This window comes from Phocoena phocoena, chromosome 6 (genome assembly GCF_963924675.1).
Source record: "Phocoena phocoena chromosome 6, mPhoPho1.1, whole genome shotgun sequence".
Taxonomy (NCBI): domain Eukaryota; kingdom Metazoa; phylum Chordata; class Mammalia; order Artiodactyla; family Phocoenidae; genus Phocoena; species Phocoena phocoena.
The window spans coordinates 87,538,891-87,561,606 of NC_089224.1; the positions used below are offsets into that span (position 1 = coordinate 87,538,891).

At 46.1% G+C, this 22,716-nt stretch overlaps 1 protein-coding gene across 1 annotated transcript in view; it reads right to left on the reverse strand.

Annotated features, from left to right (window-relative positions):
• ABCA1 (ATP binding cassette subfamily A member 1) overlaps positions 1–22,716 on the reverse strand; it is a 115,988-nt gene that overhangs the window by 39,088 nt on the left and 54,184 nt on the right. Inside the window, exons 8-16 of the mRNA XM_065878535.1 lie at positions 17,797–17,889; positions 12,221–12,461; positions 10,308–10,447; positions 9,834–9,950; positions 5,987–6,184; positions 5,039–5,244; positions 4,271–4,447; positions 2,501–2,723; positions 615–836 (exon numbers count right to left, since the gene is read on the reverse strand). Of these exons, the coding sequence (XP_065734607.1) occupies positions 615–836; positions 2,501–2,723; positions 4,271–4,447; positions 5,039–5,244; positions 5,987–6,184; positions 9,834–9,950; positions 10,308–10,447; positions 12,221–12,461; positions 17,797–17,889 (1,617 nt within the window). The remainder of the gene's footprint in view (positions 1–614; positions 837–2,500; positions 2,724–4,270; positions 4,448–5,038; positions 5,245–5,986; positions 6,185–9,833; positions 9,951–10,307; positions 10,448–12,220; positions 12,462–17,796; positions 17,890–22,716) is intronic.

The window sequence follows — 22,716 nt, forward strand, 5'->3', positions numbered from 1 at the left end:
CCAGACAGAGGCATCTGGAGCGTCCTGCAAAAAACTCAGGACAACTCAGTCTTATAGGGACTTGCACCCCCTCGGAGGCCTCTCCTCCTCTGTACAAGGGAGGGGAGTGAAGTCCGGGATTTGCAGGGAGATGGAGTACCTGCTCCTCAGTCTTGAAGTTCAGAAAATATTACTCAAATGAAACCCCATACTGGACACAAGGGAGACAAGAGTCCAGAAGGAGCCATTTCTGATCTCAAGAGCTTTCGGTTCTATCTGTGGCTACGACTGTGGTGAGCTTAACACAGCCAACAGAGCTGGGAGACAAAAGGTAGAGCTGGCCCCTATTGTCTAAAGGCATTCCCCAGTGTCATTTACCGCATGCAGTGCAGTCTGGCTCCCTAAAAAATACCATTGGATTCAATTCAACCCGTGTTCACTCAGAGGACTAAAAATAAGCAATTGAATAAGACACAGTTCCTGCCTTCAAGGAGCACAGAATCTAGAACTGAGGTTCAAGTCCCGTTGGAAAGAGAATCTCTTTTCTTCTGTTCTCAGCTTGGACTATAAAGCAGAAGTGAAATACCAGGTGCGGCTGTGACTGCAGCTACTGCAGAAGGGCCAGAGTTACTCACCGCAAAGATCTTGAGTGTGAAGCCCACGTAGTCTTGCCACGCCACGCACAGGACGTAGGGCAGGTACAGCATGAAGTAAATGATGCCTCCACAGGCTGCCGCCAGGTTGGCTCTGGAGAAGAGCGTGCTGATCAGAAAGCACTGCAGTATGGTCACCACGGCGAACATGGACAGAAAGACAAACACCACGCTGGGGTCGCTGTAGGGCAGCAGGTTTCCTAACTGGGAAGGAAGAGACCCAATAAGACTGTCAATAAGCAATGATCTATGGGAAGCAGCCAGGGCTTATTCCTGCTCATCTTAAAGACAATACAGAGGAACAGTGCTGTTCATTTTTCTGATGAGTGAACTGAAATCTACTGAAGGGAAATGACTAGCCCAAGACCACACATCAAAGTCACGGTACAGCCAGAAACAAAACAAAGTCCAGGCTTGATATTCACCAAGGTTCATCTCAACAGACAATTTTGTTCTTTGTTTTTCCAAGAAATAGTATCACTTGGATTCTCCCTCTTCTATAAGGACTACGACTCTTGGCACCAAGACAGAATTGTGGGAGACAGTATCCCACATGGCTTCTTCCTCTGAAAGCCAAGGAAAATGGTCAGGCCATCTTAACATCCCCCATGAGAACGTGCTATGGATTCTGGATCCCCGCAATTATCCAAACTCTGTGGACTCTTCAAGTGTCTCTCTAGCAGTTGGTTCTATTTTAGCAGGACCTACCAGCACTCAGCTGTCACAGAGTGGCTCTCACCCACCAGCCACAGGACCTCCACCCTGGCCACATAGCTCAGCCCTGGCAGTCAGACATCAGAGCATGAGGGGGGCTTGACTTTAGCAAGAACTGCTCTGCCACAGTGTCGGGTGACCCCAGTGAAGTCCTTAACCTTCCTTGGCCTCATTTCCTTGTATGTTAAATGGGTTATTTAGTGAGGATATCACAAGACAGCACACGTATGTGCTTTAAACAGTGCTTGGCGATCAGTAAGCGCTCATTTGTAATGAATAGTAGCTGGTATTAAATGTTACTTCCTTTCCCTTTGCACCCCTCCACTTTTAAAAACATTTATTTTTTTAAACAATGCATCCTTAAATGAAATGATTGTGAAAAAAATGGCATATAAACCTATTAATGTAAGGGGTGGACACAGAACTGCACTGTACAGAGTCCCCTTCAAGGAAGGACTTCTTGTCTGGCTGTCAGCAGACAGCCTCAGGTGTCAACCCCTCTAAGTTTGTCCCAGCTGCAGACAGCTGCCTGGCCCTGGGGCACACCCTTCCAATGACTAATGGAAGGGCCTGGGTCTATGGGGTGTCAGGGAGGGAGGCCTTGGGGTAACCTAAAGGGCTGGACATTTCAGCTCCGCGGCAAGAGTGCCCGGGGGGTTGGCCGTGCGTCACAGTTCAACTCCTCCCTCTGCTCAATCCTGTATCCTCCCCATCCCCTCTAGAGGTGTGGATCCCTAAGAAATACCCATACCCAAACTCTGCCTCAGCCTCTGCTTCCAGAAAATCCTAACGTGCAACACCATCTATGCTTCTGAGTATGGTTTTTAGAAATTCTGGCAGAATTACCACCCAATACATCTAGGAAAATGAGTAACTCCGATGCTGCCGTGAACCATTGCCAAACAGCATGGCGTAGTTACGCTTGTGCTCACTTGTGACACAAGACCCCTGGGTTCAGTCCTGCTTAGCTGCTAACCAGCTGGGTTGACTCTGGACAAGTTGCTGCCCTTCTCTCGGTCTCCCCTTCCCCAACCATAAAATGAGGGAATTGCAGGGAACAGCACATATGACCCCTTCCCTTCCGAAGAATCCGTGCCTTTCTTCTGCTCACGTGGCCCACGGGGGGCAGGGAGGGGCCGGTGAGGCAGCCTTACTTTCAGGATGACCACCAGCAGGCCGGCGCTCACGAGCAGGGGGATGAGGCTGCTGAGGAACCAGCTGAACCACAGGATGCTGTTGTCCAGGCCCATGATGCGCATGGTCTCCTTCAGCCGCGCCTCCTTCTCGTACACGATGCCCTTGATGATCACAGCCACAGAGTAAATCCAGGCCAACGTCATGAAGAGGGGCATTGACCGGCTCATGACCCGCAGGAAGCTGGAAGGGCGGGGGGAGGAGTAAAGGTGAGCGTAAGCCAGGCTCCTGGGCCAACGCCTCTGGATCTGCATGCAAGAGAAAGCACCAGTACTGAGCCCGAGATGGGCAGACCTGTGCACCGACAGTTGCGCTTCGTGAGTGGGGTAACGCAGTGACGACACTACTAACAAAGTGATGACAAAGAAAACTTCTTTGAGGGCTTGCTTTAGTAACCAGATGGCTCTCAGATGTCATTAAGCTAAATGGGGGTGACTTTAAAGTACGAGAACAAAACCAACAAAACAACACCGACTCATTCTGTCATGAGAGTTCAACATCTTCAAGGTCATCTCACTATCAGCTTGCCTTGCATAACTGTTAACGACAGGTGGTGCAGAAATACACTTCAGGCAGCTCTTGTCAGTAATACTTCAGATTTCCAAAGTAGAACAGGAGATGCAGTGAAGTAAAAGGAACACAGAATCTGGGCTCTGAAACTCAAGGTTCAAGTCCCAGCTTTACCACTTACGCACTTAACTGGCTACGTGACAACAGGCAAAGGCTCTGAATGCCTCTGACCTCTCGTCGTGTTCCCATCTTAATACATCCTTTCTAGAGTAAATCTTGGCTTAGGGGGTCTTTGGAAAAGTCTTCCTTTGGAAAATACTGGCTAATCTTTCTGAAGGTGAAAAACAAGATAAATCCAGGTGACCTAGAAAAGCTAGAGTGAGCCCTGCAAGGAAATGGGTTGTTCAATGCAAAGCAGGGAGAAATACAAGGAGAGGAACCCTGCTCCTTCTGCACTCTGGATCTCTACACACACACTCTCCCTTACACAACAGAGAATAAGGGAGTTTCCAGAATTCAGAAGAGACATGACATATTTCAGATGCTTGCAATAACTACACCTCTGCCTATTCTCTCTCTCTCTCACAAGAAATCACTGGCTCCAAAGGCACAGTCCCCACAGTGAGAACCTGGCAGCAGTGACCAAGCACTAAAAGATTATCTAAAATGTCTAAGATAAAAAGGCCTTGTTCAGTTTTATTTGCATTGTTTGAAAATGTGGTTTACCACTTATAGGGAGGAAGAAGAAAAACTGACACAAAGTCTGCTTTTATAGGTCTAGAACACTGTGCCTCTGTGTTTGGGGGACGTGAGGATGTGTGGATGTGTTTGGCATGTGCTCGTCATGACACATCTTAAACTTGCAGATTAGGCTGATTTTGACTGAAAGGATAGAGTATAAAAAAATAAAAGTTCTGGTAACCATGGACTAGAAAGGAGTGAGGATTACTGGTGACATGGCTCAAACTGTCAGCTACTTACATCTGGCATCTTATTTCCTGAAATTCCCACAGAATCCCAAAAACAATTTTTTTTTTTTGGCAGTAGCTGCAATCTTGTTTCAACCAATTTTTTGACCCGTGTCAATACACATATAAAATAAATATAATCATTCTGTTTCCTCCCTTGACGTGTGTGTGTGTGTGTGCGTGTGTGTGTACACACCACCTGGGGACAGTGTTAACCAGTTAAGCAAAGGTGGTGGCTCGCTGGTAACTTACATGTCATCAACGTAACAGGGGTAAGGCATCTGCTGCATGTAGATGCCAGTTTTCTTCTCTGTGCCCGTCAGCACCCGGATGATTGCCTGCTCCACCACATCCTGCAAGTACGCGAAGCCCCCCCAGACGTACCGCATATCCTCAAAGGGGTCAGCCCGAGGACCGGGGTCCCAGTACCTTAAATCAAACCACAGGCGACCAAACATTCCTTAGAACCATACGATAAAAAAAATTCAGTCACCCACAATCCTACCACCATTACAGAGCCACTTTTCTTATTTCTGTATCTTACTTTCTGGTCTCAGCTGACACATACACACGTTTTTAAATAAATATAATCAGAAGGAACAAACCACTTGTTGGTCTGGGTTCCACCCCCCCCTCCATTAGTTCCCTAACATTGCAACAAGTACACGGGCCAAAATTTACTTAACCATTCCCTTTTATCTTGCTTATTTGCTCCCTTTTATAGAAAGGGATAGTGCTAGCACAGAGAATCTAATGTCTTTTTTTCCTGTTGATTTAATTCCTCAGGACTAATTCCCTTGAATGGAAATGCTGAACCAAAAGATAATGATATTTTAAGACCTTTGAAATAGCTGTCTCCACAATGAATGAGCCAGTTACACCAAAACCATGCCACCAATTTGAGTTATACTTTGTTGGAAATTTTTACCAAATTATTACTTAAAATACAGTACCTCCACTCACATTAGCTGCTCTTGACTTTCCCAAGACTGGCTGGTATGATGGGGGGATTCAGCTTACCCATCCTTGATCTTATTCGTCCTCTCCACATTGTCAATATCCATCCGGATCTTGTACTTGACGTGATGGGGCAGCTCAACACTGCCAGGAGCAATTCCAGTGAACACGATCCCAGCCCAGAACTTCCGCTCATCCAGTAGCTCCATGGACTTGTTGATGAGCAGAACCTCTGTTGCCACTGGTTCCAGCTTGTTCAGGTTCACACACTGAAGGAAGAACAGCCGACATGAGAACGCCGATGGCCAGGAAAACAAGCAGTGGCCAAGGCAGAATCCGTGCTAAGAGAGAAGCACTAAGTGCATGACTTTTTTTATCCTCCCTCTCTACTCCTCTCTCAAGTCATTCTCCAACATTCAACTGAAAATGGCTTGTTTTGGTTTTTGACTGCACTTTAAGGGAAATGTTGGAAGCATTTAGAGGTAAGTTACCTATACTGATTTTTGTGGAGGGAAAGAGGTTTAAACCTCATTTTCGCTTCTGTTTTCTTAGTTAATTTTGAGTCATAACAACTAACCAAACAGAACAAAAAAACCTTTCATTTGTCCCTATTAAGTCACATCATTTTTAGGACTCAATTTTTAAAGTGTAATCGGTCCTATTAGATTTTAGATAAGTTTCATAAGTAATGCTTTTTTAAGGGAATGCTTTGCTGCCATTAGGTATTGGGATATCAAAACACAGGAAAACCTAGAAAACGATGGATAGAGACATTCTTGAGTCAGATAGAAAAAAGCTAGAAGTTAGGTCTGTTGATTTACTCATTCAGTCATTTAACTAACATTCATTGAGTACCTTTTTGTACATTACACCCTGTGTTGGGTGGAGGGATACTACTGTAAATAAGATGACACATTATTTCTAAACTTTACTCCAATGCAAACCTTATTGCACCATCTCAGAGAAAGAAGCCAAAGCCTTTTCTAAGTGGTCCGCAGAATAGATTCTCACCTCCATGAAGCGAGAGATGGTCCGGATTGCCTGGTTGGTCTCATTGAAGGCTTCTCTCCAGGTGTACACAGAGCCATTAGTGGACTGCACTTCTTCTGGGTGCTTGGCCAGAAATGCCACGATATCTTTGGCTGTCCAATCTAAGCCTTCCAATCGCTGTTCCCAAAAGTGGTCATTGCCTCTGCTGTCCAAAAGCGTCTGCCATTCCCATAACAAAGTACAAGTAGTAAACACCACTAAGTCTTGATGAGCACTGTATGGTTTACAAAACCCTTTCACATACATTGTCTTTCTTTAAAATCTTCATAGAAAACTGTGAGATAGGTAACCCAATGTTTCCATTTTACAGGAGAGAATACTGGGCTCTCGGATTCTACTGCACCGTCCCACTACATTATATCTTCTTCCTCTTTTGAGACCCAGGCTGATGATTCCTCATAAAGACCCTAATCTCTAGACTGAATTAAGCCACACCTACTTCTGCTGTTTAGTTTGGGAAAAGAACTCTGCTGTTAAACCAATATGATCTTTTCCAGTTGCGGGATGCACGGGTCATGATGCAAAGGAGGCCTGTCTTCCGTTTCTTATTCCCTAGCTGGCTGGCTCTCCATGTGGGTCAACATGGAAGAGAAGGAAAACCAATCTGGTGCTCAACCAGCAGGTGCAGAGGACCTGCACAGATGTGCTGCCAGAAAAATGGGTCTGTCTCAACCTCAGCTCATGGAAAGGAGAATCAGCTGCAACTCCTTTCACACCTTTGAGAACATACATGAAGCTCTGGCTCTACTGAAATGGAATCCCTAAGGGGCCAAACTCTGCTATTTTTTAAATCAGTCTTATTTCTACTAACATATAAGTTTTTTCCCCGTGTGGCTTCATATTTTTTATTATAAAGGGAGCATAATAGTTTTTATAGCGTATATAAACTATAATTTCATTAACTATTCCCATACCGCAGCATTTAGTCTAATTTTCTCACAATAACAATTATTATAGCAATAACATTCTCTCTCATATGGTGACTTTTTTCTTTAAAATTATTTCTGTATGGGATATATCCCTGAGGGTGTGTGAAATGCAGATACACAGGATAGCACATTTTTTATGGCTCTTACAATTTTCATTCCAAATTGTTTTCCTATAGGGAATAACAATTTATACTGTCATCAGTTAAGATATGTGTTTTTGTTAACAAAATAGGTACAAAATTGTACCTCACAAAGGTTCACAGGGGTATGGGTTAGTGATTCTGAAATGACTTGTTTGGGACTTGAACTGAGCAAATAAGACCTGAGTGAAGACACGTGGCATTTGGGGTGAGGCCCTCCCTGGCCAGTGTGGCTTCTCAGCAATATGGCCAAGGAGGGCAGCAAGGCTGGAGAGACATGCCCAGTGAGATCACTGATCACATGGCCGTTCTAGAGCACGAGAGGGGCCAGGAGACCAAAGATCCCCCTCAGGAGCAGTGGCCAGGGAGAAAGCGTCGGCTGGAGATGAAGGAGACAAACAGCAGCTCAGAAAGAACAGTTTAGTATCCGTGGGTTACGTGACTCAACGGAGAAGCGCCTCCAGATATGTGGGGTGACGCGACGGGTGTAGACAGAGCCAGAGACAGCAGAAGATAAGAGCTACCACAGAGTAGAACGGTAGCTGTCGTGGGCTGGGGGAAACAGGGAGGTCAAAGGGTATGAAGTTTCAGTTTTGCAGTACAAAGAGTTCTGAGGCCCTAATGTACAGTGTGGTAACTATAGTTAATGATACTGTCCTGTATACTTGACACTTGCTGAGAGGTAACTATGTGAAGTGAGGGACATGTTACTTAGCTCCATTGTGGAGATCATTTCACAACGCATACATATATCAAAACACCAAGTTGTACACCTTAAATACATACACTTTTAATTTGTCAATTACACCTCAATAAAGCTAAAAAAAAAAAAAAAGAAAGAGCTACTCCAACAGACACAGAAGTCTCAAGCATTGCCTTGTGTACCAGACGCAAGGCCGCAGGGGGTACAGAGGACTGAGTGGCCCAAGCTTGTGGAGTGAACAGTAGAGAAGAGAAAGCAGCTGGAGGAGGCTCCTTCGACCTCCGCCCGCAGGCTGATGAGTCAGCATTTGGTGTCTCAGCCTAACCAGCCCCCTACACGCCAGGCCCCAGTACCCGCTGGCCTGTTGGACATCCCCACCGTCCACCAGCTAGAAATCAAGAATCACCCTGAAGCTGTCCTCTCTTTCACCCCTTCACAATCAAGCAGTCACCAGGCTTTGCCTCCAGCCAATGCCTTGGCCACCTACTTGGATAGCCTCCGCCCTGGACTCTGCCTTCCACCTTTCCCCTCTTCAATCCACCTGTCAAACCAGAGTAATAGCTCCCCTTGCCTAGTACCCTTTCATGGTGCTCCAGAGCTTAAAGTAAAGGTCCTCGGCTTGACGCCCAAGGCTCTCCAAACCACATGCCATGCTTTTCTCCCCAGCCACAGCTCCTCCATTTCCCATCACACATCCTGTGTTCTCCAGCAGGAGTGCTAATGAATGCCATGGCCATGTTGGCAAGCGTCTTGTCCCAGAAGAACTGAGAGCCTATGAGCTGCTGGAGCATCCAAGCCAAACCGTCTATTTAAGAGAAGGGGAAGCATCGTTCTGCCTACAGACTAAAACTCATGGAGTTCCTTCAACAGGGACCCTCACCATCCTCTGAGACGCAGAAGGAGAGAAGTCCAACAAGTAGAAATGTACATTCTAAGGAGAGGACCAGGAGGAAGACACCTGAGACCACACCTAAGTCTATGGCACTGTCTGTGGCTGGACCACTTGAGTCCCTTTTGGAGGAGAGACTGGAGTCCAACAGAGATCCATCCTTGAAGGGCATAAGTTGTTGTTGTTATCATTATTAGTCAGAAGTATTCAGTCAATCCATACAAATTATTGTTCATGTTTTTCTGACTGAAGTCCCTTGGTTTTTAAAGGCTCCCAATTTAAGAATTAAATAGCAAGACTAGTGCAATAAAGATGACTCCAGCTTTCCCCTCATTGGAAGACCACCTGCATATCATCCCTCCCAGGGACATCAAGGGACAGTCCTCAGCCTGGGAGAGCACCTCCCACGGTAGATACCTCCTCTAACACCCAGCTGCCCCTCCGATCAATGAGGTGTCAAGAAAAGAAACCTGGCAAAATCCATTCGTGCTTCTTAAGAGCAGCAGGAAAAAAGGAAGAGGCCTCTCTCACCATGGAGAGAGGAAATAGTCTAATGATTCTCTGACTCAGCCCAAGGCAGGATGATGCGATTAAATGGCACTCAGGCTCAAGCAAAGGAGACATTCCATGCTCAGACTCCTCCGCTTTTGAATCCAATTGTCTCTAGAGCATTTATCCCTTTTCAAGTGGTTCTGAAGCACTCAGTGCAATTCCCCTCCATGCAGTAACAGCAGCTCTACACTCACACGGTGCCTCGGGGAATGGGTATCTCAGGTCAGACCAGACCTTTGCTCACACACACCTCTGTCCAAGACCCACTAGGACATAGTAGGGCTAAGTAAGATGCTGTGGCTCTAGAGCCAGAAAGGAAAATAATCAAGGTCCTGTAATCACCAAACTCTTGCTCCAAATACCAGCCCTAGGTTTCTTGGAAATCTGATTTTGACTATCAGACGCATTGATGCTGATGTGCATGAAATGGTGTGATTTGTGCACCGTCACCTGTAGCTCTGCCAAGTGATGGGCCTGTGGCTTGAGCGAGGCTCAGTACGTCTGCACTGGTTCAACGTAAAGAATCCTCATCTCAGTCACTTCTGGGAAAGTAAGGAGCATCAATCAGGTACCCGGTAATCAGAGGGACACTCACCCGGACAAGGTCCATTTCTGGGCTGCTCTCCATGAAGGTCCAGATCTTGGGGCTCAGCTCTTGCCACATGCCTTCCATATCATGAAACACAGCCAGTTCCTGGAAGGTCTTATTCACCTGGAGTCAAATGGGGAGCCAGGGGCAGCAAAAAAAAAAAAGAGAGAGAGAGAGAGAGGGAGGCAGAGACATGAGAACTCAGCTGCTCCCTGAAAAGATGTTCCATCACAGAAGCCCTTTTCCAGTCCTTCCCATTCCCAAGAAGTGTCTGCCTGCAGCAGTGATTCAAATACCCAAGGCTGGAGAGCTGGCCCTCAACAGTCAGCTTGGGCCTGAGTCAAACTGGAGGTTCTCACTCTGGAAATCCCAGAAGAGCCATGAGTATACTCAACACACGCCATCCGAAGCCACCTTTATATTTTTGTCCATAATTCTAGGAGGATACTGTAGAGGGCCTCTTGGGCCCAGGCAGCTTACCTCAGCCATAACCTGCTTTGTGACTGGAGTGTCAGGTGTATACAGGATCTTCCCAACAAGCAGGGGCTTGAGAGCTTTCCATATGATGCGGGAAAGAGGACTGGACTCCAGATTCTTCATCAAATCATTGCAATAAGGAGCTATGAAGAGGATGAAAGGCAGATATTTGTATGCATGCTCATGTACTTGTAGGAACTAACAAGAGCTTTGGAGCCAGCTGGTCAGTCATGGGTTCAAATCTCAGCTCTGCCACTTAATGGCTATGTAACAACATCACTTGTCTGAGCCTCAGTTGGCTCCTCTGTAAAAATAAAGTTAATGACATCTACTTGGCGGAGATGCGGAGAGGATTAACTGAGATGCTACCTCTGCAGCCCCTAGAACGATGCTTGATAAATCATCAGAGCTTATTGTAACACTGACGATGGATAACTCACAACTGAGACAATATGGAAAAATCTTTTTTATTATGCACAATCCTTTATAACTCTAAATAGCTTGCACCAGTCCTCACCACTCTGTTTTTATTGGAAACAAAGAGCTGAATTCAGACTTTAGTTTTCAAGCAGAAATTTTAAATTTCCCTTTAATTAATAGGTCTCATCACAAGTATATGTAATAAATGTAATAAACATCCCAAACTGAAAAATCCAAATTTATAACAGACAGTAGGGTTTGATTATCCAGAAGGATTCCTGATTTTTAAAAAAATTTCATTCTGGGTTCTTTTAGATACTAAGTATCCTCTACATGCTAAAAAGATAATTTTTTTTTTCAAGAGGATTTTCTCACAGTTATATCTGTTGTGAAAATGAAGGTTCCCTTGGGTTGACTTACAAAGTGAGGGAGCGTAGGGGACGGCATTTCAGAAAACCGCCTACAGTGCCCTTCCCTTCAGGCTCGCAAAGCAACCTGCCATGTCTGGAGTGCTTCACTCCAGACAAGAATAAAAGGTTCTTGCGTCACAATAACGCACAAAAAGCCACCTCACTCAGTGTCTGAAAGGCACACCTGCAGTTAGAAATGGAGAAAGGCTCACTTGCATCATATTTTCAATGAAAACGATGCCATTGTCTAAAACTATAACACTGGCTCCTGGCTGCCACCAGGCACAGGACACACATCCCCACACAAAACTGCCCAAGTGTGGGGAACAGATATGGAGTTACAAGGTTCTTCAATGTCACCTTGCAGCTGAGAACCACAAACAGCAGATCACATGTCCCAGTCTGATGACACACACACACCACCATGAACAGGTATTTTGGAGGCCACGTGGTTTACCAAAAAAAAGCATGGAGCCAGGCAGATCTGGCTTAATCCTGGCTCTTGCCAATTAGCTATGGTGTGGCTTTGACCAAGTCGCTGAACCTCTCTGAGCCTATAAAATGTGGGGTTATAAAACCTTCCTCGCAGGGTTATTGTAAGCGTTAAATGAGATAAGTTAAATAAAATGCATAGTACATAGGAAATGTTCCCTAAATGTTATCTTTTATTATTGCTGTTGTTATTGTTAAGTCTTTATTGTAAAGCATACCTCAAGGAGAGGGAGGGGAGAGGGGAGGGGCAAGGGAGAGGGGGAGAAGAAGAAGATACTCGATCACTTTGGGAACCACCCTCCGACATCCCCCAGAAAACTGAGGGATTGGCTTTCAGTCATCCATTCACTTGATAAACACACTGTACGCCTGGGATGTGCCAGGCCCCGTTCACACAAGTGGGGACAGTTCACTGATTAAGATTCCCTCCTCTAGGAGCTCAGTCTGGGGGGCAAACAGACAGGTAAACAAACACCCACCACTGCTACGTAGGGTGAGGATAAGCACGAAGAAGCAGGTGCCACAGGGGCCGCGGGGCTGAGCCTGGGACCGAGGTGGGCTGGGCCCAGGGCTTGGGTCTGCACGGACACTCACTGGTAGAATTGTCATAGAAGGTGCCAGCGTCGTCCTCAGTGCCGTTGCCTCCAAAGAGGGCTTTGTAGTTGTTGTCCTCATACCAGTTAAGGGACTTTATCTTCAGGCCCCCACCCTCGGGATGGCCGCAGACGATGCGGGACACGGCCTGGTAGATCTGGGTGGGGGAGCTGGAGCTGTTCGCGTTGGTCAGAAACATCACCTCCTGCCGCATGTCAGTCCAGCTCCTCATGCTGAAGAGCTGGTGGACAGATCAGGAGGAAAAGCAGAGGGAAGCGCGGGGCAGGTTGAAGACACAGAATAGGAATGAACAGGTTAATGTCTTGACCTCGCCAAAGCCACAGCCCAGAACATATCTTGTCTGATATCACCTCTCAGAGGGGCATCGCTCTGTGATGGGACTGTCAGAGCCTTGCTACTCCTCTGTGGTCCAGGCACCAGGGGCATCGGCGTCATCGGAGAGGCCGTTTGAGGTGCAGATTCTGGTCTATCTATCTACAGTTCAAATCTGCATTTTCACGTGGTGCCCAGGTGACTCCTAGACACATTAGAGACTGAGAAGCACCACTTAGCAGTTAGGGGAGCCCCTGGTGATGGGCTTTATCTCATTCGGATGATCACTGAGTTTACAGAAGAGGATGCTTTCTTTGAATGACTATGTGTTCACAGGCATACGTCAGGAACCGCTCACACCCTAGGTCACTGCCTCATTTCTAAAACACCTCAAACTTCAGTGTGGAAACTGAGGGGCCCTCTGCCCCCGGGCAGAAGAGGTGCTGTGTGTGAAGTCCCCATCCTCGTCTCGGCTGAGTGTCGGGCAATGGAAAGAGTGCATGGTGGGGGACCGAGTTTGAATCCCACTTATGTCTCTCATGAGCTCACAGCTTTCAGAAAGTCACTTCTCTGAGGGCCCAACTTCCCATCAAGATGATGAAGCTAAAACAGTGTGGCGAGGAGAAAATCACACGATATCTGACGTCCCAGAGAGGGCCCAACACAGAACAGTCCCTGCCGGAAGACCCAGATGCCCCAGGCAGTGGGGGGTCTGAGTCTGGGACTCACACGTGACCAGCTCTTTGTCTCACACACCAACGTACTCCAGCACTGTGCGGACTTCTTGGCCCAGTGGCTCTTATAATTCAATATTTATAGAGCACTTTGTATTTCCACACATTTCACAATAAATCATTAAAAAATCCCTACATTCCTTGACATGTCACTGCTTGTCCTCACCGCCTGGAGGCCTGAGGCGTGGTGAGCAGAGGGGAGTGGCTGTGGAACCCTGCACTTGCCCCCGGGCCCAGTTTTCCATCTCACAGAGCCTGCTGGCTCCGGTGAGTGATAAGGTCCTGGGCGCCACAGAGCCCACATTTGCCTTCTGCCTGCAAGGGGAACCAGGAGCCCCAGAGGCGGTCAGAGGTCACAAAGATTCCTTCCTCCAGAGGGAGCATCTAACACCGGGAGAACACAGTTAGGCGGCCCGCTTTTCCTGACTTTATCTTCTCATCACCTGTATGAGGTATACAGACGGGGAGAGGAGAAGTAGTCAGACCACCTCTCCTTTCCTTGGTGGGTGCAACAGCCCTAGGGATTTTTTTGTTTGTTTGTTTTTTCTGTTTTTTGCGGTGGTACGCGGGCCTCTCACTGTTGTGGCCTCTCCCGTTGCAGAGTACAGGCTCCGGACACGCAGGCTCAGTGGCCATGGCTCACGGGCCCAACCGCTCCGCGGCATGTGGGATCTTCCCGGACCGGGGCACGAACCCATGTCCCCTGCATCGGCAGGCGGACTCCCAACCACCGCGCCACCAGGGAAGCCCCCTAGAGATTTTTAAACGACAGCAAAAGCCACTCACTTCTCTTTCTCACCACCACCATCCCCCAATCAAAAGGACAAATTGCTCCCCACCTAAAGCCAGCACATCTTTGGACAGAAGCACCATAAATGACTGAGTTATTCCAAGCTCTGGGCTCTTCCCGGAACCTGTCTCAGGGGCAAACTCCTACTCGTTCTTCTGCACCTCAAATCCCGCTCCACACCTCCTCCGTGAAGCCCTCCCCCTCACAGGGAAGGGGGCCGCTCATCCTCCAGCCCACGGAAGGTGGCGTTTGATCGACATCCTTGGAGTGAAGAACCGCTGACTCGCTTTCTCAATCCACTGCGATGGCCTCCTCCTGCCCTCGGCCCCATCACAGTCTCCTAGCATAACAGCCGAACCATAAACGACCCTCATCCTCTAGGTCACACCAGGCGCCCCTGCTCCAGACCCTCCACTGGCCTCCCATCTTACTCAGTGTAAACCCAGCCTTGGCAGCCCTGCACCACACTCACCTCCTGCTGTGACCTTACCTCCGACTCCCCTCTCACTTGCTCTCTTTGCTCTGGCCACGGCTGGGCTCCTCCCTGATCTTTATTTTATTTTTTTAACATCTTTATTGGAGGATAATTGCTTTACAATGGTGTGTTAGTTTCTGCTTTATAACAAAGTGAATCGGCTATACATAGACATATATCCCCTTGCATCTCTTCCCTCTTGCATCTCCCTCCCCCCCTCCCTATCCCACCCCTCTAGGTGGTCACAAATCACCGAGCTGATCTCCCTGTGCTATGCAGCTGCTTCCCACTAGCTATCTATTTTACGTTTGGTAGTGTATATATGTCCATGCCACTCTCTCACTTCGTCCCAGCTTCTCCCTGGTCTTTACATACATCTCTTCATCATGCCTTACATCAGTGTCTTTGGATTTACGGTTCCTCCTGCTTGGAGTGGAGGCCCTAGTGTCATTCCCCTCAGGCTCAGATGTCACCTGACCAGAGAGGACTTCACCAATCAGCCCCCTTTAAGACACCACCTCATCACCCTCCAGCCTCTTACCCGGCTTTATTTTTCTTCATGGCAGGCATCCCTGCTGTCACATGATATACAGACCTGTTTATTCCTGTCTCTCGCCCCATGTCAGTCCCACGAGAACAGGGAAGTTAGTGCACTCGCTGCTGAGTCCCCAGCACCCGGCTGTGGCAGGCACCTGGTGGGTGCTGGGCAGATAACGGACACACTGTTTCCTGCCCTGCCTCCCCAGGCTCACCTTCCCGTCACTGAGATGTGATGCTCATGTCCGCTCTCACTCATCTGGCTCCAAAAGTCCCCGTTCTCAGCCAACTGCCGGCCCTGTTAATCCACATTTTCTTTCTTTGAAGAGTCTCCTTTTTATTCTATTTATTTATTTATTTATTATCTATTTATTTATCTATTATTTTATTTATTCCAGTTACCATCAGGGTTCAGACAAAAAGTGGGCTTAAGTAGCAAGAACATGGGCTTTCGAGGCCAACGGTCCTGGGTTCGAATCCCAGTTTTGCCAATTAACTTACTAGGTGACTGTGGGCAAGTTGTCTAGCTCTTCTGAGCCTCAGTGTCACCTGTAAAATGGGCACAGTAGGACCCACTCACATCTGTCATGTGGATTACACAGGGAAATTGGGTGAAACTGCATGAACCAGGGCAGCTTAGCTCCCTTTTCCCTTAGCTTCCCTTTTTTAAGGGTTGTGCTTTGGTCAAACAACCAACTTTCTTTCCAAACATGGAGCAGATCAACAAGTGCACTTATTTATTTATCTCCTCCCATTTGTCCCAGGGAAACGGCAAGTTAGATAATGAGTCACTTGTGGCAAAAGTGACTTGACTTAGTGTTCCATTGAGAGGAGCGGGTGGCCCTTGCCGTCCAGGACCAGGGAACAAGCAGGGCACAAGGAAGCAGCTGCCAGGAAAAATGTATATTGTTCAGTTGGAGAGGTTCTACCACATGAGCATCACATGCTTTCCATTTTTCTTTTTACCCCAGACAAAAGGCAGGCCAGTGACGTAAGAGGAAACAGCTGCAACCAGACCGTGAGCTTAGAGGCAGCCTCCCACGTTAGAGTCCCTGCTTTGCTTTCCCTAAGGCTGGCAGGGACCTGCAGAGCAGTACGGGGCATATCAGTGTCAGCTAACGGGGCCCAGGAGAAATGACTTGCAGGGCAGGTTCTGTTTCTCATTCTGCCTCCTGGAAGAACCCTGGGAGACCCAGCTTCTCCACCTACAGAGCGGTCACCAGCGTTCATAACCGGAAGAACAGATGGCAGCCTGGAACAGGGCTTCTCCTCCTGAAAGTGACCCAAAAGCCACGCCTCTCCAGTCAGACGCACATGAGCAGAATTGAAAAACAGAACAGACCCCAAAGCAAAACACTAATAAATCAACAGCATTGAATCTCGGTGTTTTCTCTATTCTCCAAACGTTCTGCATTTCCCATAGTGACCATGCAAGCCTTTATTCTTAGGAGACATAAAGTGAGCTTTGATATTTGAGAAAAATGATACAAACCCCAAAAAATGACTTAGAGAAGCAACTCATAATAAGACTGGACCAAGTCTGAGAGAATTTCACCATGAATTATTCCTACCCAGTGTCTTAAATACTAAGGCCTGCATGGCTTCTGACCACCATCCCTCAAGCTTAGCTCTTTACACACCTGGCTCCAAATGGTTCCCCCTTTCCAAGTCTAATGTGAAACAAGGCTGGGTGTCAGAAAGGTGAGCACATGCTGACTGGGAGGCAGAGGAATGGCTAATTGCTTTTTGTAAGTTAGGCCCCCTGATCCTGTGACAAAGGTTATTCTAATACGCTTGTAAACACGTGGACCTGAAAGGTAAGCTCAACTTTTATCAGGAGACTATATTCCTTCCCATAGTTGAACTCAGGGCCCAGATATTGACAAGGGAAAGATCTGAATTAGGGGTACCATGTTCTTCCCTTCAGACAGCAAACAAATGTTTTGGTAAAAAGACTGTCTTGCTTTGCTACTGAAAAAGAAATAAGGATGGGCTTTCCTGATGGTGCAGTGGTTGAGAGTCCGCCTGCCAATGCAGGGGTCACAGGTTTGAGCCCTGGTCCGGGAAGATCCCACATGCCACAGAGCAACTGAGCCCGTGAGCCACAAGTACTGAGCCTGCACTCTAGAGCCCGCAAACCACAATTGCTGAGGCCCGCATGCCGAGTCTGTGCTCCGCAACAAGAGAAGCCACCGCAATGGGGAGCCCGTGCTCCGCAACAAGAGAAGCCAGTGCAATGAGAAGCCCACGCGCTGCAATGGAGAGTAGCCCCCGCTCGCCGCAACTAGAGAAAGCCTACACACAGCAACGAAGACCCAACTCAGCCACAAATAAATACATAAATTTATTTTAAAAAATACGGAGAAGTTGCTGGTAAGACATATACAGTACACGGAAGATGAGGAGGAATCATCCTCTTTACAAATGGGTCATTAACTAGGGGCCAAGAGTAATTATGAGAGAAAGTTCTAGGCTAGATATCAGGCCTTCAGCCCCTAGCTAATTAACCTTGAGACATCTATGAGTCTTGGTTTCTTCATCTCTAAAGTAAGGAGATCAAATCAGGTAATTTTAAGATCACGGATATAAAGCTGATTTTACATTTCCTATGATTTTCAAATCAGAAAGACCCTCTGAGCCAAACTCAGGGTGGAAAAAAGTGATAGTGGATGATCTGCCTTCTGGGGCTGAAAAAGAAATGACTTACCTCTTGAGCCACAATCCCAAGACTATCCAGCAAAGCTTTTGTGGCTTCAGCCAGCTCCTTGATGGGGAAGGGAGATGTGGAGTTTAGTTCTGTCTGCAATGAGAAAAAAAAATCATTTGTTTCTAAACTCAATGTAAACCTGAAATCTAGTTAATTAAAACTATTCACAATCTTGAGTTTAAAACACAAGAAACCCACTCCTAATCAAAATAAGACACTAAAATTATTCTAACTGTATGTTTGCAGGTTGTTCATCTCAGATAAGAATTACTAATTCTTTGATGGATGCTTTTAAAGGGTATTTTAAACTAGTTGATATGCAAGAGATAAAAATATCTCGTGTGTGTGTGTGTGTGTGTGTGTGTGTGTGTGTGTGTGACCAAGGCAAAGTTGACCATAAATTCCCGACTCTGTCTATGATTCTGCAAGAAAGACAACATGGGAATGGCCTTGAGAAACAACTGTGTGATGGCTCACAAAAAACGAAGACAGTATAAAGTTGCCAAAAGCATGGAAAGAACGAATTCTCTTTCATTCCACTCAAGTCAGCACTGTTTCTAACACTGGAAATTTACTTATTTTTAATATATTAAAATTAATTTAAAATACTTGTTTTTATGTCTAGTTTGAGTCAAATCATAATATGCCGCCTAGCTGCATGGCAAATCTAAGCAAATAATTGAAGCCCAGGGAAAAGCTAGGTTAGGGCAGAAAGCCTAAGCTAGAGAAGAAATAGAGCAATGATGCACAGGCTCTGAGGCCAGAACTGCTTCTGAGTTTTCATGCTTCCAAAGAAAAAAAGACACAGGGTCAGTTTCATCACTCCTATTTGTGAAATAGTGGGAAAAAAATCTCCAGGGGAAAACCCATCTTTCCTTATTGCTTCTACGGGCATCATTTTATTCAATATCAGACCCTCAGAAATCTAGAGAAGGCTGAACCATTTTGATATTGTCATATATCAGAGATTGCTGTGAAATCATAAGGCAGCCTGCATGGAAGATGGCTGAAAGTAGACGGAGCTCATCATTATCTCTGGGAAACAGCAGCCTGGGATGTTTCCCTTTAAAAAGAACTCCAAATGCAGAAGGCTAAGTTAGTATCATGATCTCATCATAATATCCTAGCATAATCCCAAATGTACATTTCTGATAAAATCTGTCTAAAGGTTCTCTGGAAGATTTCATCCAGCCTGGTTCATGAGCTCTTCTAGAATGGCTCACTCCCCAGAGACCAGCCTTCCCAGACTCCCAGTCCTCTGATGGGCCCATGTTTTCCTTGAAATTCTACACTCAGGTAGGTCTCTGTGACACAACTCGCAGGCTGTGTTAATGACCATTCCTTCCATGAAGTAATTATGAGCGAAAACAGGTGGGGGGCTTTTTGTTTGCTTTTTCTTTCTCTCTTCAGGTTCACATTACCACCTGAAGGCTACCACACTAAAAGTTGAACTTACAGAGACCTTGATAAGGAAAAGTTTCTACATAACGAGAGGTCATAATTGGAAGACATAGGGGGTAAAAACTGTTTCTGTGCTTACCATGAGGCTCACAAGAGGATACGTGTTCAGGATTGCACAGCAAAACAAAAAACGCTAAATTACAGTAATGTAAACATTTAAAACTTAAAATGTGGTAGTTAATGCATTTCTTTTTCAAGTCTGCATTGAAATAAGATTCGTATCACTCTAGGGTGACCTGGAGTGACTACAGAACCCTGGGCAAGTGGCTTCAACTCCCCATGCCTCCACTTCCTCAACTCCACAGCAGAATAAACGGTAATGTGCACGTGTCACAGCGCCTTCAAAACATTAAACCAGAGGCCATGTGCAAGCCCCTGCACAGTGCCTGGCACACCAACAGTTCCATCCTTGCCTTTCTCTTCCCTTCCTCCAAAGTTCACTACCAAAACAGAAGGGCTAGTCCTCTGCACACAGGGTCTTCCAGTTCTTGAAGGGACGTGCACCCACCCTTCTGTCTGTCTCTGGGTGAACTTTTCCTCTTGTCGAGGTGCCCTTCTCCACGGGGCAGACAGCTAGAGTTGTCAGCTCAAGGCAAGAATACCAGCCACACTCCAGTGTGCTATTTCTAAAATTATAAATGGTCCTCAGCACAAAACCAAGACATCCTCATCCTTAATTCCTGACGGCCTGGGGCAAATGCTTCTCTCTCCCCTATAACCCTTTTTCTTAGTGTCTGCCAAACTGAGAAACAAAAGATAATATTAAGTGGATGACAGATATACTTATATTGGTATATATTTATACCATATACACAGAAACTTTCCCCAAACTTGACGTTTAAATGGAAAAACCTAAAGCAAAATCATTACCTATGATTATGTATATATATACACATACACACACATTTATCTTAATGTATATTCATGTGTACCCTCTATGTACAGTAAGTGATACCGATTTTACTTTTATAGGAGTAATTCAGTTTCCTTTTCTTTATACAAAACAAATGAGTTGATTAAAAGAAAATATTAAATTAAAAACCAATTGCACTTGAATACAACCTAAATCATGACAGAGGATTGAGAATAACCAGGTTTCACCAACACAGTGTTGTTTCAGGAACTCTCAGGTGCTTGTCAGGTGTGCTGATGCCCAGCCCCCGAGACCTGAGTGAAAAGCTAGACGTAAGACCCACAAATCCTTAGGAAATTTTTTGCACGCTGAAGTTTGAGAACCACTGAGGCACAGCACCTGGACAATTTTTTTTTCACACCTCTTTTTCACAGTACTCTTTGCACGAGTGTGGCTGTTTGTGCATTCTATATCTGGTCCACACGATGCTGTCTACTTCAGATTGTGAAGCAGTGACAAGAAGCCAATCAGTTTACCTGGCCTTGCGTGGGATCCAAGATAGTGCCAAACGCATCTGCGGCCAGGTACGTCACACCAATTGTTTACACAAGTCACCAAGTGCAAAAGGCTAGCTCTCTAAACCCCCAGACCCAACACTGGCCGGTTGTCCCCACTAGCAAGCATTCCCCTGAAGGAGACAAATCAATGAGCAGTTCATGTTGTTTTGAGAATATGTCTTCCCCATCTGAATGAATTTAAATCTTCATTGGGTAATGATTTTTCCTTCGGGTTTTTCCATTTAAGTGTCTTAACTTTGGAGCAAGCTTATTCTTCTTGTTTTAGAAGCTACACAATTCAGCAAAACTCCACACACACAGCAGGCCTTACTGCAATGGCTGTCTCACCCATGAATATAGTTAACCATGGACATAAACATAAAGACCTCATTACATTTACTGTGGATTTCAGACCTTTAGATATTCAAACTCCACACAATACCGTATCTTACTACACGAACTTGTTGTCAATAGACTGAACTTTGGTTTGTTGTTTAATTGACTGATTCAGGTTTTGGTCTCAAAGAGAAAAACACTGGCCAAACCCATCCATAAGTCATAACTAGAATAGTCAATTCCATTTTTTTTGGATCCTTTTTATACTAATCATTGTTTGAGATTAAACGCTCAGAATTCATTAACATAAGTATTGGCAACCTGTAATCAGTACAAACTAATTTCCATTTTCAAAGGAGTGCTGATTGGAGTTACACATATAGGTGTGGGTTGACATCACAGGGTTAAAAACACACACAATTCAAATTCAACATCAAGTTTAAATCTTACATTATCCAGGTATTTTGCTCAAGACTTCATTTCACTTTTTTGTGCTTGGACACTATAAAATACAGAGAGGAGACTGACATAAATCAGATTTAATATTACAAATTAATGGGAAAAGGATGGGCTATTCAACCAGTGCTGCTGAGACAAGTAGTTAGTCATATAAGATAGTAATTTTTTGGTTTGCTCACCCCCTGGGGCGGGTAGGGGCTGGGAGCTGAGGCTCAGGCTTTGGAGGTCAGACCCCAGGGAGAGGACTGAGGTTGGCTGTGTGAAGACAGCCTGAAGGGGGCTAGTGTGCCACAGATAGCCAGGAGGGAGTCTGGGGAAAAGTCTGGACCTGCTGGAGAGGCAACACAGCATTGTTTCCAGGTGTGTGAGGAGAGGGGATTCCTGCTCCGTGTGCCCACAGAAGGCAGGGCACCACCTAAGCGAGCTCCAGAGACAGGCACAAGCCACGGCTATCAGCTCAGACCCCAGAGATGGGCATGAACCGCTAAGGCTGCCGCCACTGCCAGTCAGAATCCTGTGTGCAAGCGCAGGTCACTACCCACACCCCCCCAGGAGCCTGTGTAGCACACCACTGCCAGGATCCCGTGACCCAGGGACAACCTCCCCGGGAGAACACATGGCGCACCTCAGGCTGCTGCAACGTCACGCCGGCCTCTGCTGCCACAGGCTTGCCCTCCATTCCAATTATGACTACCGCACCCCTCCCTTTCCCTGGCCTGAGTGAGCAAGAGAACCCTAATCAGCTGCTGCTTTAATCCCCTCCTGTCTGGGCAGAGAACAGACGCCTGAGGGTGGCCTATACGCAAAGGCAGGGCCAAAACCAAAGCTGAACCCCAGGAGCTGCGCCAACAAAAAAGAGAAAGGGGAATTTCTCCGTGCAGCCTCAGGAGCAGCGGATTAAATCCCCCCAATCAACTTGATAAACCTGCATCTCTGTAATACCTGAAAAGACAATGAAGGCTCCCAAAATAGAGGCAGCGGAGTTTGGGAGCAACTGTAGACTTGGGGTTTGCTTTCTCTGTCTGATTGGTTTTTGCTTTTATGTTTATCTTAGTTTACTTTTTAGTGCTTGTTATCATTAGTGGATTTGTTTATTGGTTTGATTGCTCTCTTCATTTTTTTTTACTTTTAAAAATTTTTTATCTTTTTTATTATTTTTTCTATTTTTATTATTTTTTTATTTTGTTTTATCCTTTTTTCTCTTTTTGTGAGTATGTATGTTTCTTTGTGTGATTTTCTCTGTTTAGTTTTGCT